Source organism: Cnephaeus nilssonii, assembly GCF_951640355.1.
Source record: "Cnephaeus nilssonii genome assembly, chromosome: 12".
Classification (NCBI taxonomy): domain Eukaryota; kingdom Metazoa; phylum Chordata; class Mammalia; order Chiroptera; family Vespertilionidae; genus Cnephaeus; species Cnephaeus nilssonii.
This window is the reverse complement of record NC_137083.1, coordinates 54,567,049-54,582,982: the sequence shown is the minus strand read 5'-3', so window position 1 is coordinate 54,582,982 and position 15,934 is coordinate 54,567,049. Positions and strand designations below refer to the sequence as shown.

The window sequence follows — 15,934 nt, the reverse complement described above, 5'->3', positions numbered from 1 at the left end:
TGGGTCAATGCTCAACTGCTGAGCCACCCTGGCCAGGCTACAGCACCTTCTACATATGCCTCTAGTCCTCATACCCATTCTTCTGGCATGTTTTTATCTAAGAATCAAGAGAAATCAGCCCAAATAATTGTTACTAGGGAATACCAAGAAACTAGACCTTCTGATTCTCAATTTGCAACCTAATTAAAAATAAACAGAATTTCTATTCTTTCTAGAATGTCTCCAAAGAAACAGTTTTCACAGAGGTCAGAAATAATGTAATAAGTAAGTTATCTCTGATATGACAAAGCCATTAACAGTCACTGCAGTTTTTTTCTTAATTCAATTTAGCACATGTGTATTTTCAACATTTGAAACTGACTATGGCTGGGATCTAGGTTCTTTTTTATTGAGACTATAAATCCATATTGGAGCATAGCAATTTTACTTTAAACTTTTTTTTTTTTAAGCCAGTAGAAAGCCCTATTTTCTTTCTCTTTCCTTGCCAGGTAAAGGAGATTTTTGGATAGAGACCTTTAAAATAACCCAAGTTCAGTGCTCTTCACTTTTTATTAACCTGTGTTCTTCCTTGTGTACTTCCCTAAGAGAAAGGTAAATCCCTCAGAGAGAAATTCTATGTACTGCTTTTCTGTAGCTTTTCTGAGAGTGCATTGGCACATTAGTCACTAAATCAGTGGGTTCCCATGTAACTCTCACTAGACAAAAATAATGTTATAGCTTTTTTACCACATGCAAAGCATACATGTTGTCTGCCATATGGTTGCAGTGAGGACTAGAATGCCTAAAAGGTGAAATCATGTGATTGAATAAATTATGTGATCTGGTGACTTGACTAGATTGCTGGAAAGGTTACATTTATTTTATTTGTGGGTATTGAATTTAACAGTCATTTACTGTATGATAGCTGATCTACAGCTTTTTGTTCCTATTGGATATTGGAAGATAACATGAACAAAAACCTAAGTCCCAGAATATATAAAACCAGACTGAGGGTGGAGGTTAGGGGCCGTGGAGGCCATGGTGGTGGTGGTAGCGGTGGCTATAAGGAGCATTTGTTTTGCTGCATTAAGACTGACCCTTTGTACTAAGTGGGGAAAAGCAACACTAAGAGGATTTTCAGTTTCTTAAAGGTGATGGTTATTCTAATATGTTAATCTGAAAATGACCGTTAAAATATGTTACAGACAGAACTAATTTTGAAATTATTTTCTTCTTTTTAGACCCTAGCAAAGGACCATCGCATAAAACTTATGCAACAACAACAGGAAGTGGCTGGACTCTCTAAACAGTTGGAACATGTCATGCATTTTTCTAAATGGGCAGTTTCCAGTGGCAGCAGTACAGCACTACTTTATAGCAAGAGACTGGTAAGATAGACCAAGTGTGGCATTTAATATTCCATCAGAATATAAAGAAAGCCCTGGCTGGTGTGTCTCCGTTGGTTGGGCATTGTCCTGAGCACCAAAAGGTTGCAGGGTTGATTCCCAGTTAGGGCACATGCCTGGGTTGCGGGCTTGTATTAACCTACTTTTGCCCCCACCCCTGTATACAGTAAACCCTCAATTTAACAGACTTCGGATTTAACAGACAAAACTTTTAGTTCATATGTCATATGTGAAAATTAACACCCTGTTAATTTTAAAATGCTTTTTAACCAAGATTTGCTTATAATTAAATTAACAGGGTTTTTTTTTTTTAATTCACTGTTATTTTTAACAAATTCTACCGAACAGGGAAAAAAACAGTGTAGTAATTTTGCCGACATAAATATTACATAAAATATCTAGAACTGTGGTCTACATATTTAAATCCAAGAGTCACCGCTTGTAAACAGTGTTTGGCGAACATTAGCATATGATCACACCGCATCTCATGTGCATGGTAATTGGTTCTGTTGTTAACGTGGCATGACTTTCTGCAGCAGTTTTAACGTGTTCCGATGTGTGCTAAGCCATGCCTCAGTCCTGTGCATTTGTTTACTCTTGGTGACTGGTGAATGTGTGCATTTACTAGACCTATTCAGTATAAATTTAAAATTACAGTAATACATATAGAAAACTTTTCTGTGAAATTAAACTTTTCATACATGCTTAATTTTAATTACACAAACGTGTCTACATAAGTAGAAACAGGTAAACTAATTTGTCACATTTTTAATACATGCATTCATAAAATCTACTTTATTCTATAATGGACTTTCAGCTTTAATACTAGTAGATACCCCCTTGCCTGAATTAGTCTGTTACAGTGAGGTGTTACTATATTGGATTTTTTAAAATACTGTTTTAGCTGATAGAGAAGCACAAGTCCTTCATGCATTTCCTGATGGGCGTGTGCTCTATCATTGTGCTCATGTTCACAGATTAGAAGCTCCAGGTCATCTATTTGGGATTGGGGTGTGGGTAATGAATGTAAAGCCTTCTCTCCACCGCCCCCCCCCCCCCAAAGGTTTTGGTTGGTGGAAGAGGGGTACCTCAAGGGCCCCACTGGGGACAGTGCCAGCTATTGTCTCTCTCCCAAGTGGCTGGACTCATAAATTCACTCATCTACCACTAGGCTCAGACTATCCAGAAGAAAATCAATCTAGGGAAGACAACATAATTGTCCCCTTCCCCCATGTTGTTCTCTTTTCTCCTGTTTTTCTTTGGCCTTGTGGTCATTTTTCCAGCCTTTCCTTCCAGCCTCCATCTCCTATTTAGAGAGCTATTTGTAACCCCAAGTTGATAAATCTATTGATTGCAAGAGTAGGTAGGTAGGTAGGTAGATAGATTGATTTGTAAAACTACCATGTCACTCCTATATTGTTCTTTTCTAAGTTTTCTCTGTCTTAGTAGCAAATGAACTTAATATTAATAATAGTAAATTTTTCCTGATTACCTATCGTGTGCCAGGGGCTAATTTTAATATTAGTGTAAATATCCTTGTAATATTTCCTTAAACTTTTATGAAATAGGTATATCTTTCCATCCTCATTGTGTGGGTGATGAAACTTACGTACATAGCTGAGTTTAAACTGCCTAAGGTCACACACCTGAGCCCAGAGGCTGTGTTCCTCTTGTTCTACATTGTTTATTCTGTCAGCAGTATATTTCAACCCATTTACTAGAGAAAAGTGGCTTTATGATTTGATGAACTATTTTGACCAGGCGTCCTCAAACTACGGCCCGCGGGCCACATGCGGGTGTTTTTGCCATTTTGTTTTTTTTACTTCAAAATAAGATATGTGCAGTGTGCATAGGAATTTGTTCATAGTTTTTTTTAAACTATAGCCCGGCCCTCCAATGGTCTGAGGGACAGTGAACTGGCCCCCTGTTTAAAAAGTTTGAGGACCCCTGATTTTGACAGTACTCTTGAATCTTGGTACTGAAAATATGATTGCATAGTAACCACCTAAAGATTCTGGTTCAGTGGATCTGGAGTGGAGCCAGGTTTTGAATTTTTAACAAGCTCCCATGTGATGCAGATACTGTTTTCTGTGGACCAGGACTTTAGTATTAAGGATATAGGACACATTTAGTCATTGGAGGTAAAACCATATAAATGTTCTTAAAAATTCCTGCTTTCCTTTTCATTTTATTAAAGATTCCACATAAATGTATACTTTATAATCAGATTATGATATCCAAATCAGTGTTCTGTTCAGCTATTCCATTTTTTGGAATCAAGTGGCAGAAATTTCTAATGACCATTTTGAAATAATGAAATGCACTTCTGGATCAGCTTTTATAAACTAAATCCAAATGCTGAGTGATTTATTAGAAAGTTGATTTGCAACTATTTCTGATCATGAATTGTATTCAACTCTTATGATTTTTTCCTTTCATAATAATTAATGATGTAGTCTTAATCTTTTTAAAAAAATATATTTTATTGATTTTTTACAGAGAGGAAGGGAGAGGGATAGAGAGTTAGAAACATTGATGAGAGAGAAACATCAATCAGCTGCCTCCTGCACACCCCCCACTGGGGATGTACCCGCAACCAAGGTACATGCCCTTGACCGGAATCAAACCTGAGACCCTTGAGTCCGCAGGCCGGCGCTCTATCCACTGAGCCAAACCGGTCAGGGCTGTAGTCTTAATCTTTAGGTCTTTTTTGTAAAACTGCTTCATTGGTCTAATGAAAACAAACAAACAAACAAAAAAAAACTTCTACGTAGTACAGACCTTCTCTGTTACTGATGTTATTTATGTATGTAAGAAAGCATGTTATTCACACATAAATAATCAGATACTCATTCTTATCAGTATAAAATTTTGTTTCTCTAGTTTTATTCTATAATTTTGTTAGTAATTATAATAGGAGAAAACAGTAAAAATAGAAGATGGACCCTGGCCTGGTTGCTCAGTTGGTTGGAGCGTTGTCCTGTTGTGGGTTCCATTCTAAGTCAGGGCACATAGGTTGTGGGTTCGATCTTCAGTCGGGCATGTACAGGAGGCAACTGATCGATGTTTCTCACATCAATGTTTGTTTCTCTCCCTCCCTCCTTCCCATTTTCCCTCCCTCCGTCTCTCTGCCTCTCTCCCTCCCTACTTCCCTTTCTCTCCAATAAAACAAACAAACACATACAAACCAATAAATATATCCTCCGGTGAAGATCTTAATAAAAAAGAACTCCAAGATGGGTTTACTTAATCTGCCCAATCTTTTGAAATAGGAGAGAGGATGTTTGTCTTCTCTGTTACTTATAGGAGAAAATAGGCACAGAGAATCATAAAGAACTAAAATTACCAGATTTCCTGATCATGTTTTTTTCTAAATTTTAAAAGCCTATGTAATTCGAGTTGGCCTTAGTGCCTATTTAGAAAAGGATATAGTTAATAAAATAAATTGCCTGTAATGCATGCAGATTTAAAGCTTATGATTATTTTTAAACATTTGAAGGATTTTCAGTCTCAGAAAATTAGAAAATCACCATATTATGCCAACTGTGTTCTTTAGAGCTCTTATACTTTGTAAATATGATGTTCCACGTTATTCTTTAAATGTATTTTTACACACTTAGAAGGATTTCCAGTCTCAAAAATTTGAAAATTTGCTCTTATACTATCTGGTTTTTTTTAAGAGTTCTTATGCTTTATAAATATAGCCATGTCTACTCAGGTTATCCTTTGAATGATGGCTTTTACATACATAAAAATATAAAAAAAATGTCTTGCTGGTGTGAAATTTCAGTCTTGGATTGCAATTCTTAGTTCATCTTTTTGCTATAGGAATTGTAGTCAGTAAAAGACCAGACCTATTGGAATAGCAGAATCCTTTCAGAAATCCAGTTTTAAATATATTTTAAAGCATTTTCACAGTATTTCCTTAGGATTCTTCTGTTACCCTTACATTTATTTAGAAGGAAGGTAAGAAATATTGACAGAAGAGAGACCAGAAGAATGAAACACAGGCATTCTTTTTTTTTTTTTTAATATATTTTATTGATTTTTTTTTTTTTTTTCAGAGAGGAAGTGAGAGGGATAGAGAGTTGAGTTAGAAACATCAATGAGAGAGAAACATCGATTAGCTGCCTCCTGCACATCTCCTACTGGGGATGTGCCCGCAGCCAAGGTACATGCCCTTGACCAGAATTGAACCTGGGACCTTTCAGTCTGCAAGCCTACGCTCTAGCCACTGAGCCAAACCGGTTAGGGCCACAGGCATTCTTTTTACTAATAGTAGATATTTCTATGATACTATAGATAGATTAGGAAACTGTTAAGGGTATAAGTAGTAAAAAGGAATTCTACAATCCTATTCCCTTTTCCCCATCCCAACCCCCCCCCCCCCCCCCCCCCCCGCCATCTAATTGATCTTCAAAGACCTTTTTTATGTTTCCTGATGTCTCTTTGCCAATTCCTTATTTCTGATCCTCAGAACATACTTGGGTTCTGGTACCCTTTCTGAAAATGCCTCTTCTTTCTCCTGAGTAACTAATGTTCATCTTTTTAGAGACTGCCAGGTTCATTTAGGTTCGTCTTCCTTAACGTCTTCACAGCCTCCAGTGACCAAAACTGGGTTAGAATCCCCTTCTGTTTACAAAGCTCTTATGCATATGTCCATCATGCTATTATTTACTTTCATCTACTGTTATTACAGTTGTGTATTTTTCTATGAATTTCATTAGATCATACTTCTAAAAGTAGGAATTTAAGGAACTCAATGAAAAATTGGTAGTGAAAAATAATAATAATTAAGGTACCAGATAACATCTCCTATCAGAATCTGTAAGTATAGATGAAACTTTGTTAATTTATAGTGTTGGGAACTTAGAAACATGACATTTTTTTAATGAAATATTTTTTAAGTTTATGTAACTTTAATACAAGACAGTCACAGTACTGCAATCTCAAAAGCTGTTAGGACATCCTTCATATTTTTAAAAAAATTTTTGCGTTTTGAACAACAGCTAAATTTTCAGTGTGAAACCTGTGCTCATTTAAGTGTAGATACGCCTGAAGAGATGAATAAGTATATTTAATGACCATTGTTTATCGTCTATACTACTTAGGCTTTATGATTTCTCAGCATTATTTAAAATCTGCATCTGATGGAAGGAGACATGATTTGGGGTGATGAACACATAATACTGTCTACAGAATGTGTTGTGGAATTGTGTAGCTGAAACCTATATAATTTTTTTAAAAAATATATATTTTTTATTGATTTCAGAGAGGAAGGGAGAGGGAGAGAGAGCTAGAATCATTCATCTGCTGCCTCTTGCACAACCCCTACTGAAAATCGAGCCTGCAATCCAGCATGTGCCCTGACCAGGAATCAAACCACAACCTGCTGGTTCATAGGTCAATGCTCAACCACCAAGCCACGCCAGCTGGGCCTATATAATTTTTTAATCAATGTCAGCCCAACACATTCAACAAAAGTAATTTGACAATAAGAGAGTTCTCATTTTTAAATTGAATGGCAGTAAAATACAACCAAAAAAAATGTTGCTTAAGATAAGAAGCAGAGTTTGGCCAACTTTGACATTACTATTAGACCTTGCCACACTATAAATTGGCAAATAGATATTAGCTATCTGAATTGTAAGTAAATTCTGTGTCTTGTAGCTTTTCATCAGCAAAAGTTTACAGTTTAGTATCTCAAGGGGAAAAAAAGTATCGATGTCCTAGTAGTTTACCTCAAAGTTCCCTTTAATTAAAGCTGATTTTCTTTTAAGGAAGTACTCACATTTCTGATTTTTTTTTGGGGGGGGCGGGCAGGTAAAAGAGCTTTTACTGCTCAATTTCCATACTAAAAATTATAAGATACTCAAAATGCTAAGTCAGTATATTTACCTAAAGACAGAAAAAAAATGTTTTTAAAGAAAAATGATCATCTTTCCTTTCTGTCATGGACTCATCAGCATGGTGACTGAGGACTCAGGGTAGTGAAGATGGTTGGGGGATTACACTGCATGAGGCTAGCAGCCAGAGATAGGAAGTGGTGAGTGGAGAACACAGAGAGAGTGAGCAGAAGTATTTCAGATTTTGGTTACATTAAGCAAATAAGTGAGTGGATTGAGGAAATAAGTAAATATATTGAGGATAATGGCAGCTAATATTTTTGCTAAAGATAGAGTCATAAGGTGCAATAGATTGGAATTAAAAATATAAGTATGAACTCAAGACTTATACACATATACACAGAGATCTGGAAATAGTTATAGATGTTTATATATACATATATGCACACACACATAATATGTAAATGAGTGTGTGTGTTTGTGTTTGTGTGTTACACCACAAAAGCAGTGAGCCCAATGTTATTCCAGATCTTTGTTTCTAAATTCCAAGCAAAGTGAAGAAAAGCCCAAATTGTACTCCGAACATCTTTTACAAGAGACATGCTGGGGACATGTCAAAAGGACCAGGATCCAGCTTAAAAGGGCTCTCTCTGGGCAAATCAACCAATTTGAAACTCAAACTAAATAACTATAGTAATGAATCAGAACACATTGAATTAGGTAGGAATATGTGAGTCCATGATGATAAACAAGTAAATGATAAAGAAAAATTTGTCAGAACATAAATTAATAAATGTCATATGATAGCCAGTCAACCTTAGGGACTGATCTGAAGTAAGTTTTGTTTTATCTGTGGAAAAGGTTGAGGAGAGGAAAGGGATTTTGTGTAATTGGGATGAGAGAGAAAGAGGTGTTGAGGGTATATGCAAGGAAATGATTATAATGATTGACCCTGGGATTTAAGCTGGATAAGAAGGAATTGAGGGCTAAGAGGGTAGGGATAATGGTAAGGTAATATTGATAGGACAGGGAAAAATTGTAAGAGCAAATGCTTATAGGACCTTTAGGGTTTATGAGAGTGTTTGTATCTGTGCAAGAAGAAGCAAGCTATAAGGAAGATCACTTAGGTGGATGTTAAAATCACCAATAATTAATATAGGAGTAATGGTGACGATGGTTATAGTGAATCAGGAGCTAAACTCTTCAAAGGCTGAGGGAGAATGACGCAAGTACTCACTGAGGACTGCATATGGGTGGGGGGATGATGACAAGGAACTCAAAGCATAGGAACAAGGAGAACCATTCCACTAACTAGCAGGCCTAGTTGTTGGCTGTACTTATACTTCCTTAGCAGAGATTGGTTTGACTTTTCTGTAACTCAGTAGCCACCTAATCTAAGTTCTGAATCCTTCGATAAAAGAAGTAGTAAAATAAATAAAAGAGCAAAATGTGTTAAATTTTTTTATTTTACAAATACTTAGTTGGTGCTTCTGTGATGTTTTGTTAATTAAAAAACTGACCTTTAACCTATCACTTTAAGATACTCTTTAATTTTGTATTCAACATCATAACCAACTAAACTATACCTCAAAAAAAATTTTTATACCTCAAAATTTTTGATGTTTTGAAAAGAAAGCTGTTATAGGTCTACTTTTTTATTTTATTTTTTAAAATATATCTTTATTGCCAAAACCTGTTTGGCTCAGTGGATAGAGCGTCAGCCTGCGGACTGAAAGGTCCCGGGTTCGATTCCGGTCAAGGGCATGTACCTTGGTTGCGGGCACACCCCAGTAGGGGATGTGCAGGAGGCAGCTGATCGATGATTCTCTCTCATCGATGTTTCTAACTCTCTATCCCTCTCCTCTCTCTTCCTCTCTGTAAAAATCAATAAAATTAATATATATATATATATATATATATCTTTATTGATTTCAGAGTGGAAGGGAGAGGGAAAGAGAGATAGAAACATCAATGATGAGAGAGAATCATTGATTGACTGCCTCTTGCATGCCCCCTATTGGGGGTGAAGCCTGCAACCCAGGCATGTGCCCTTGACTGGAATCGAACCTGGGACCCTTCAGACTGCAGGCCGATGCTCTATCCACTGAGCCGAACCAGCTAGGGCAGGTCTACTTAAAAAAAAAAAAATGTTTTGCCCTGGCCAGTTTCGCTCAGTGGATAGTGCAAATGCACATAGCTAGTACAGACCAGCCCGGAGCTCCTGAGCTTCAAACTGCTGTGTCTAACTGCACACTGGCCATCTCCACAGGCTCTCTGTGTCCTACCCCTCAATGTCCATGTGCTTGTTACTAAAATTTGAAACTTGGGAGTCAGCCTTGATACCTCCCTCTCCTTCAGCATCTCTTTCACATTTAAATGATCAAAACACTCGCTCAGTGGATAGATAGAGCATCAACCTGTGGAATAAAGTGTCTCGAGTTCTATTCCAGTCAAGGGCACATGCCTGGGTTGCAGGCTTCATCCCCAATAGGGGTCATGCAGGAAGCAGTCAAATCAATGATTCTCTCATCATTGATGTTTCTCTTTCTCTCCCTCCCTCTCCCTTCCTCTCTGAAATCAATAAAAATATATTTTAAAAAATGTTTTTATTGCTTTTTGGAGAGAGGAAGGAAAAGTGAAAGAGAGAGAGAGAGAGAAACATCGAAGAAAGAGAAATGTCCATCAGCTGCCTCCTGACATCCCCTACTGGGGATCAAGCCCACAATCTGGGCATGTGCCCTGATCTCTTGATTGGTGCATTGGTCCAGTGCTCAACCACTGACCTGAGCTGTCTGCTTTTTTTTTTTTTTTTTTTTTTTAATTTCAGAGAGGAAGGGAGAGGGAGAGAGGGAAACATCAATGATGACAGAGAGAATCATTGATCATCTGCCTTCTGCACTGGAGATCAATCTGGCAACTCAGGCATGTGCCCTGATCAGGAATTGAACCATGACCTCCTGGTTTAAAGGTCAACGATCAACCACTGAGCCACACCGGCCAGGCTGGGCTGCCTACTTTTTATAGTTTATATTTTATTGTTTATTTTGTGTTGGTATACATACAAGAGACTTATTTTTTGTGTATTTACTGGGAGTGTAATAAATTATTGGCCTGATAAAGATACTGATGTTTAATTGTCTCCTTTCTTCTAGATTACATACCGGTTACGGCATCTCCTTCGAGCAAGGTGTGATGCTTTCCCAGTGACCAACAATACCATCCAGTTTCACTGTGATCCTAGTTTCTGGGCTCAGAATATTCTCAATTTAGGTAGGTCATTGTATATATTTTCTCAAGTGCCATTTGTTTCTGGAACTCTTAATGATTATTATGTTATTGAAAATGTATTCCTTACACCCTCAAAATGTTTTTGTTACCTTGGTTTAAAAACATGGAATTTTTGTTAGTATTTTATTCACATGCATGAATGTTAACATACATGTAAGTATATGGATGTTAAGAAACATCCTCTGTTGACTCGGGATTAAGGAATTCTATTTTTCATAGATTCTTGCTTGAACTTTTTATCAGAATGGGTTGATAAAACTTTTGACTTGTGACTGGCATTGTTATAGAATTTTTTGATATTTAGAATGTTTTCTGATAAAATAGTATTTCCAATACTATTATTGGCTTTCTCTTTAACCCTTTGCACTCGCTTGCTTTTTTCTCGATTCCTTTATTCTACTCGGGATTTAATTTTTTAAATACCCCAGATTTTACAAAGCGCGGCAGTAGAATAAAAAACTGGAGTTTCTTTTCATACAAACTTATTTATTTGGATTTTTTTATATTTCAAATTATTATACATTCAAAGAGTATAAAAAGAGCTGCTACCGATGCTAACTGTGTCGAGTCACACTCGACATCCGAGTGCAAAAGGTTAATCAAATGCCTAATGTCACTCATTTGCTTTATCTTGCTAGGGAAAACTTATTGCTTTTTCTTTTGCCTTTTTGCAATAATTATACATATAATTTTATGTAATAAATGTAACTACATATATATTTAATTTTCTAATTGAAGTGTTATGTGCATACAGAAAAGTGCCCACATTTTAAATAGTGGTGTCCACTGAATTATCACAAAGGAAGACTATCAGCTTGGTAACAATAAGAGCTTAAACATCCTTGCAGGCAGTTCAGTAGGAAGTTATTTTAACTTTCTTGTTATATTATTTGCTAGGAGAAAAAGTCCTCACGTTTTGCCTCCTCTCTTAATTTCTCACAGGGAAATTATAGAAACAAATTTAAGAATTCCCTACGCATTCTTCATCAACTACTAATATTCCCTTTGATGACAGCATTGGGCTCATTAACTTTGTTTCAAAATCATCAAAAATGATTGCACTCTCATTCTGTAGGTTAGATTCTGAGTAAGAAAGTAAAAAATGACAGGATAGAGAGCCAGTACTCTCAGAATACACCAGGAAAGGAAGAAATCAGCTTACACAAAGCTCATCCATACAAGGGAAGAACAAAAAGAATAATGATAGGGTGTCCCCTTAAAGAAAAAAATATGATGACCCCTGCAGTTCAGTTTAGAAGTACGTAAAGCTATATGTTTATTGATACATAGCAAGCAAGTGGAACCACACACAAACACCTATATGTGTTACTCTGTATCCTATATAACAAAAGCCTAATATGCTAAGTGTCCGGCCGGCTTTTCAACCAATAAAGAGTAATATGCTAATGATATGCTAAGGCTGCTCAACCACTCTCTATGACATGCACTGACACCAGTGGGCAGACAATCGACCCGTTGACCAGTCGCTATGATGTGCACTGACCACCAGAGAGCAGACACTCCGACTGGTAGATGAGCTTGCTGCTGGGATCCAGCCGATTGGGACTGAGCGAGATGGGCTGGACACACCCTGGAACCCTCCCGCGGTCCTTCCCTGGCTGGCCAACCTCCCATGTCCCTCCCCGGCCCCAATTGTGCACCGGTGGGGTCCCTTGGCCTGACCTGTGCCCTCTCGCAATCCAGGACCCCTTGGGGGATGTTGGAGAGCCTGTTTTGGCTCAATCCTGCTTGACACAGGAGATGCCCCCTGGTGGTCAGTGCGCTCCCACAGTGGGAGCACCGCCCAGCCAGAAGCCGGTCTCACAGCTGACAAGCATAGTGGCAGTGGCGGGAGCCTCTCCCGCCTCCGCGGCAGTGCTAAGGATGTTCAACTGATGGCTTAGGGAGCTTTCCTAAGCCATCAAGTCGGACATCCCCCAAGGGCTCCCAGACTGCGGGAGGGCGTAGGCCAGGCTGAGGGACTCCTCCCCTCCCCGTTTACTCCCCAGTGCATGAATTTCATGCACCTGGCCTCTAGTTAATTAATACAAAGCTTGTGTCTAAATAACTATCTCTTAACCCTATCCCTCTCTACCAACCCACATTCAACTGTACAGAAAACCTATCACAGTTATATATCCACACAAGTAGTCATATCTATAGAGATGTATGTACTTATGTATATCAGTTACAATACAAATATAGGCATAGGTAAAGAATAGATGTATAATTGCACACACAAAAATAGATATAGTTTTAGGTAAGTCTGCATCAGCAAAAATCAAATAAAGACAGCATCTCCTGTTTGTGAAGAGTTTGTGAAACTCTGATAATAAAGTTAAATAATATTCTTGACTGTAGAACTTCTAAGAGCTGTCATTTATATCTCTGTAAATTGTCATACAATGAAATTTACATTTTAATTCTTCCAAAGAGATAAATTTTCCCAACTTGTTTTCCATGGCTTCTGGGCAAGAGGAAAATATTGATCTAGATCAGTGATGGCGAACCTATGACACGCGTGTCAGCACTGACATGCGTAGCCATTTCTGATGACAATGCAGCCGCATGCCGAGGATGAAACATTTGCTGCTCCTGAGGATGAAACATTTGCGACTAGAGTCTTGGAGTTAGTTTTTTCCTCAAAGTGACACACTACCCGAGTTATGCTCAGTTTTTTGGCGAAGTTTGACACACCAAGCTCAAAAGGTTGCCCATCACTGATTTAGATAAATATTCAGTTAATGTTTTGGGGATTTGGGTAAGTTCTTCAATGTCTCTGAACCGTAAATCCCTTATCTGTGAAAAGGAATTTAACAGTATACATAGACCTACTGTCACAGTGCCTAATACCCAGTAAGTATTTAATGAATTATAGCCATATTTTTTTTAGGATGCATATACTTTGTAAATCTAAAACATTTAATTGAATCTCTACTGTTGAAAAAATTAATCTTTGCCTTGTGCTTGGTTCAGACCTATTAGATGCAGCCTTAAACTCTCTTTAGGGTAATTGTAAGCGACTCAAAATATTCTCTATCAGAAAACTGACATAGTATGTACTGTGAAAGTGTAAGGAACTCGAGAGATTACAAATTATTAATATTAAAGAATCCGAAATACTTTGTGGGAATATTTTTGGAACCAATGTCAGATTTGCTTGTTTTGTCTTAATATACAACAGCAGTTCTCAAAGTGTACAGTTTGAGTCTCCTTCAGGGAACCACAGAGGCCTCCCTTTTCCAGCTACATATCTGTGTGGCTGGATTTTCTTCCTATATTTCAACCTAAACAATATATTATGACAGATAATGCAGAAACAGATATGGGAGTTCAGCTATCAAGCTAGACATATAAAGATATTTTTAAAAATATAAAACAGTGCACTCTTCACTAAGATTTTAAAAAATATTATTTTTTATAAAGGTATGCTATTAAGGGTTTATTATTTTGAAATGAATTAGTAAGTAAATTTTTTTAATTCTTATTTTTAGTGTCAAAGATAGAGTAAATTTTGATAGATAGAATCTCCATTAATAAAAGCTCTTTGGGGCAATCTGTTTTTAAGAGTGTAAAGGTTTCCTGAGATTGAAAAGTTCCTTGACAGTTTGGAAATTCAGCAACAATAGCCTTACAAAATGTGGTATTTCACTATCAGAAAAACTTTAGAACTTAACCTTTTCTCTTTAATTAGGTTCTTTAGTAATTGAAGATAAAGAGAGTCAACCACAAATGCCTAAGCAGAATCCTGTCATGGAACAGAATTCACAGCCACAAGGTGGTTTATCTTCAAACCAGTTATCCAAGTTTCCAACACAGATCAGCCTAGCTCAGTTACGACTCCAGCATATGCAGCAACAGGTAATGGCTCAGAGGCAACAGGTGCAACGGAGGCCAGCACCTGTGGGTTTACCAAACCCTAGAATGCAGGGGCCCATCCAGCAACCTTCCATCTCTCATCAGGTAAATTTGGAAGCAGGCCTGTCCTAAATTAGATAATTATAGTACAATTTTATTTAGCAGCTCTGAAAATAACCAAGACATCCATCATCCATGATTTAAATATATGAATTTATAAAAATGTATTGCATTGAGGATTCCTGATTTAGCTCCTAGATTTTAGCCCTTCTCAAAAAAAAAAAAAAAGAATTAATGGTTTATTAAACCGGTACATCTATTTTTATTACATTGTCTTAATATTATAGAGAGTGTGGGGATGCAAGTGTTTAGAAAACCATATTGCATCTTAGAAACTAGGCCAAAATGAAATAGAAAGGGGCAGGGATGTGGTTCATTAGAAATATACCTTTTTCAGACTTTATTTCTGAGCAAATATTCCATGAACCATTGTTATTTTCACTAATTATGAAATATTATTTACTTTTAATCCAATTTTTAAATCAGCTTAGATGTGGGCATACTTTGTTTTAATAAAGATTTAGTAAGGAGTATAAGGTCAAATTCATACAAATTGTCTTTTATTTTCAGTTACATATATTTATGAATTTATATTCTTCCTATTTCTGAGAAGGATTTGAAGGACAGTAAATGACATGAATGAAATGGAATGGGGTTTAATAAGAGTCAAAGTGTGTAGAACTAGGCTAAGAATTCTCATGCTTGAGAGCAAGCCTTAGCTCAAAACTTATTGTTAACATTTAAGAAAATAAAATAGAAATATCTATATTGTGTGATAAAAAGGAAACATGTTAGTTATTTAGAGGAGAAACATTTTACTAGCACTAAGAGGCCAATATTATGTGAGCCTTTATAAAACATCAATTAAATGGCATAATTTTATTTTTGTTAATTTTACTAGTACAGAACATAAAAATGGTCTTCATATGACTCATTTTAATTCTGAATAAAAGTTATGGGCATATGTAGATCCTGATTTTGTTAAATTGCTTCTTTGAAGGCCTTAGGTGATGTATTTGAGGTTTATGGCTTTCTAGTGATGTGATTAGGAAGGCAAATCAAATCCAAGGGAATATTAGTATACCCAATTGATTATTCATTTCAAACTTTGTTTTAACTCAGGTTTTTACAGGAAGTAAATAACAAGCAATTTAAGGTTTTATGGTGAGTGTTCTATGAGGAAAGAAGTGTACGCTTTAGATACCAGAAGTGAAACTGGCAAAATTGAAATTTTGTTAAGAAAATTGAGGAGTAATTTTGTTACTACCTCTGTAGACTGCAGTGATGTATTGCAGCTAAACTGCAAAGAATGCCAAAACTTTTTCTGAAGATAAATGTGAGGAGGAGAAGAGAGAAAAAAATAATAATTTGTTGAGTGCCTAGTGCTAAGCATTTGCATAATTAATATTTATCTTAAGTGTCTGAGATATGGTAAAGTGATTTTTATTAAGTAGTCTGTTAACCTGAAGAAGAGTAAATTGGCTTTTCAGTAAGAAG

At 36.7% G+C, this 15,934-nt stretch overlaps 1 protein-coding gene across 3 annotated transcripts in view; it reads left to right on the top strand.

The window, feature by feature from the left end:
• Window positions 1-15,934, top strand: part of TRIM24 (tripartite motif containing 24) — a 105,426-nt gene that overhangs the window by 65,238 nt on the left and 24,254 nt on the right. For 2 of the 3 annotated variants that reach the window (XM_079786202.1, XM_079786201.1), the window contains exons 7-9: window positions 1,221-1,367; window positions 10,384-10,501; window positions 14,214-14,482. In XM_079786202.1, coding sequence (XP_079642328.1) covers window positions 1,221-1,367; window positions 10,384-10,501; window positions 14,214-14,482 — 534 coding nt within the window. The remainder of the gene's footprint in view (window positions 1-1,220; window positions 1,368-10,383; window positions 10,502-14,213; window positions 14,483-15,934) is intronic. The other variant, XM_079786203.1, reaches the window with a different exon arrangement.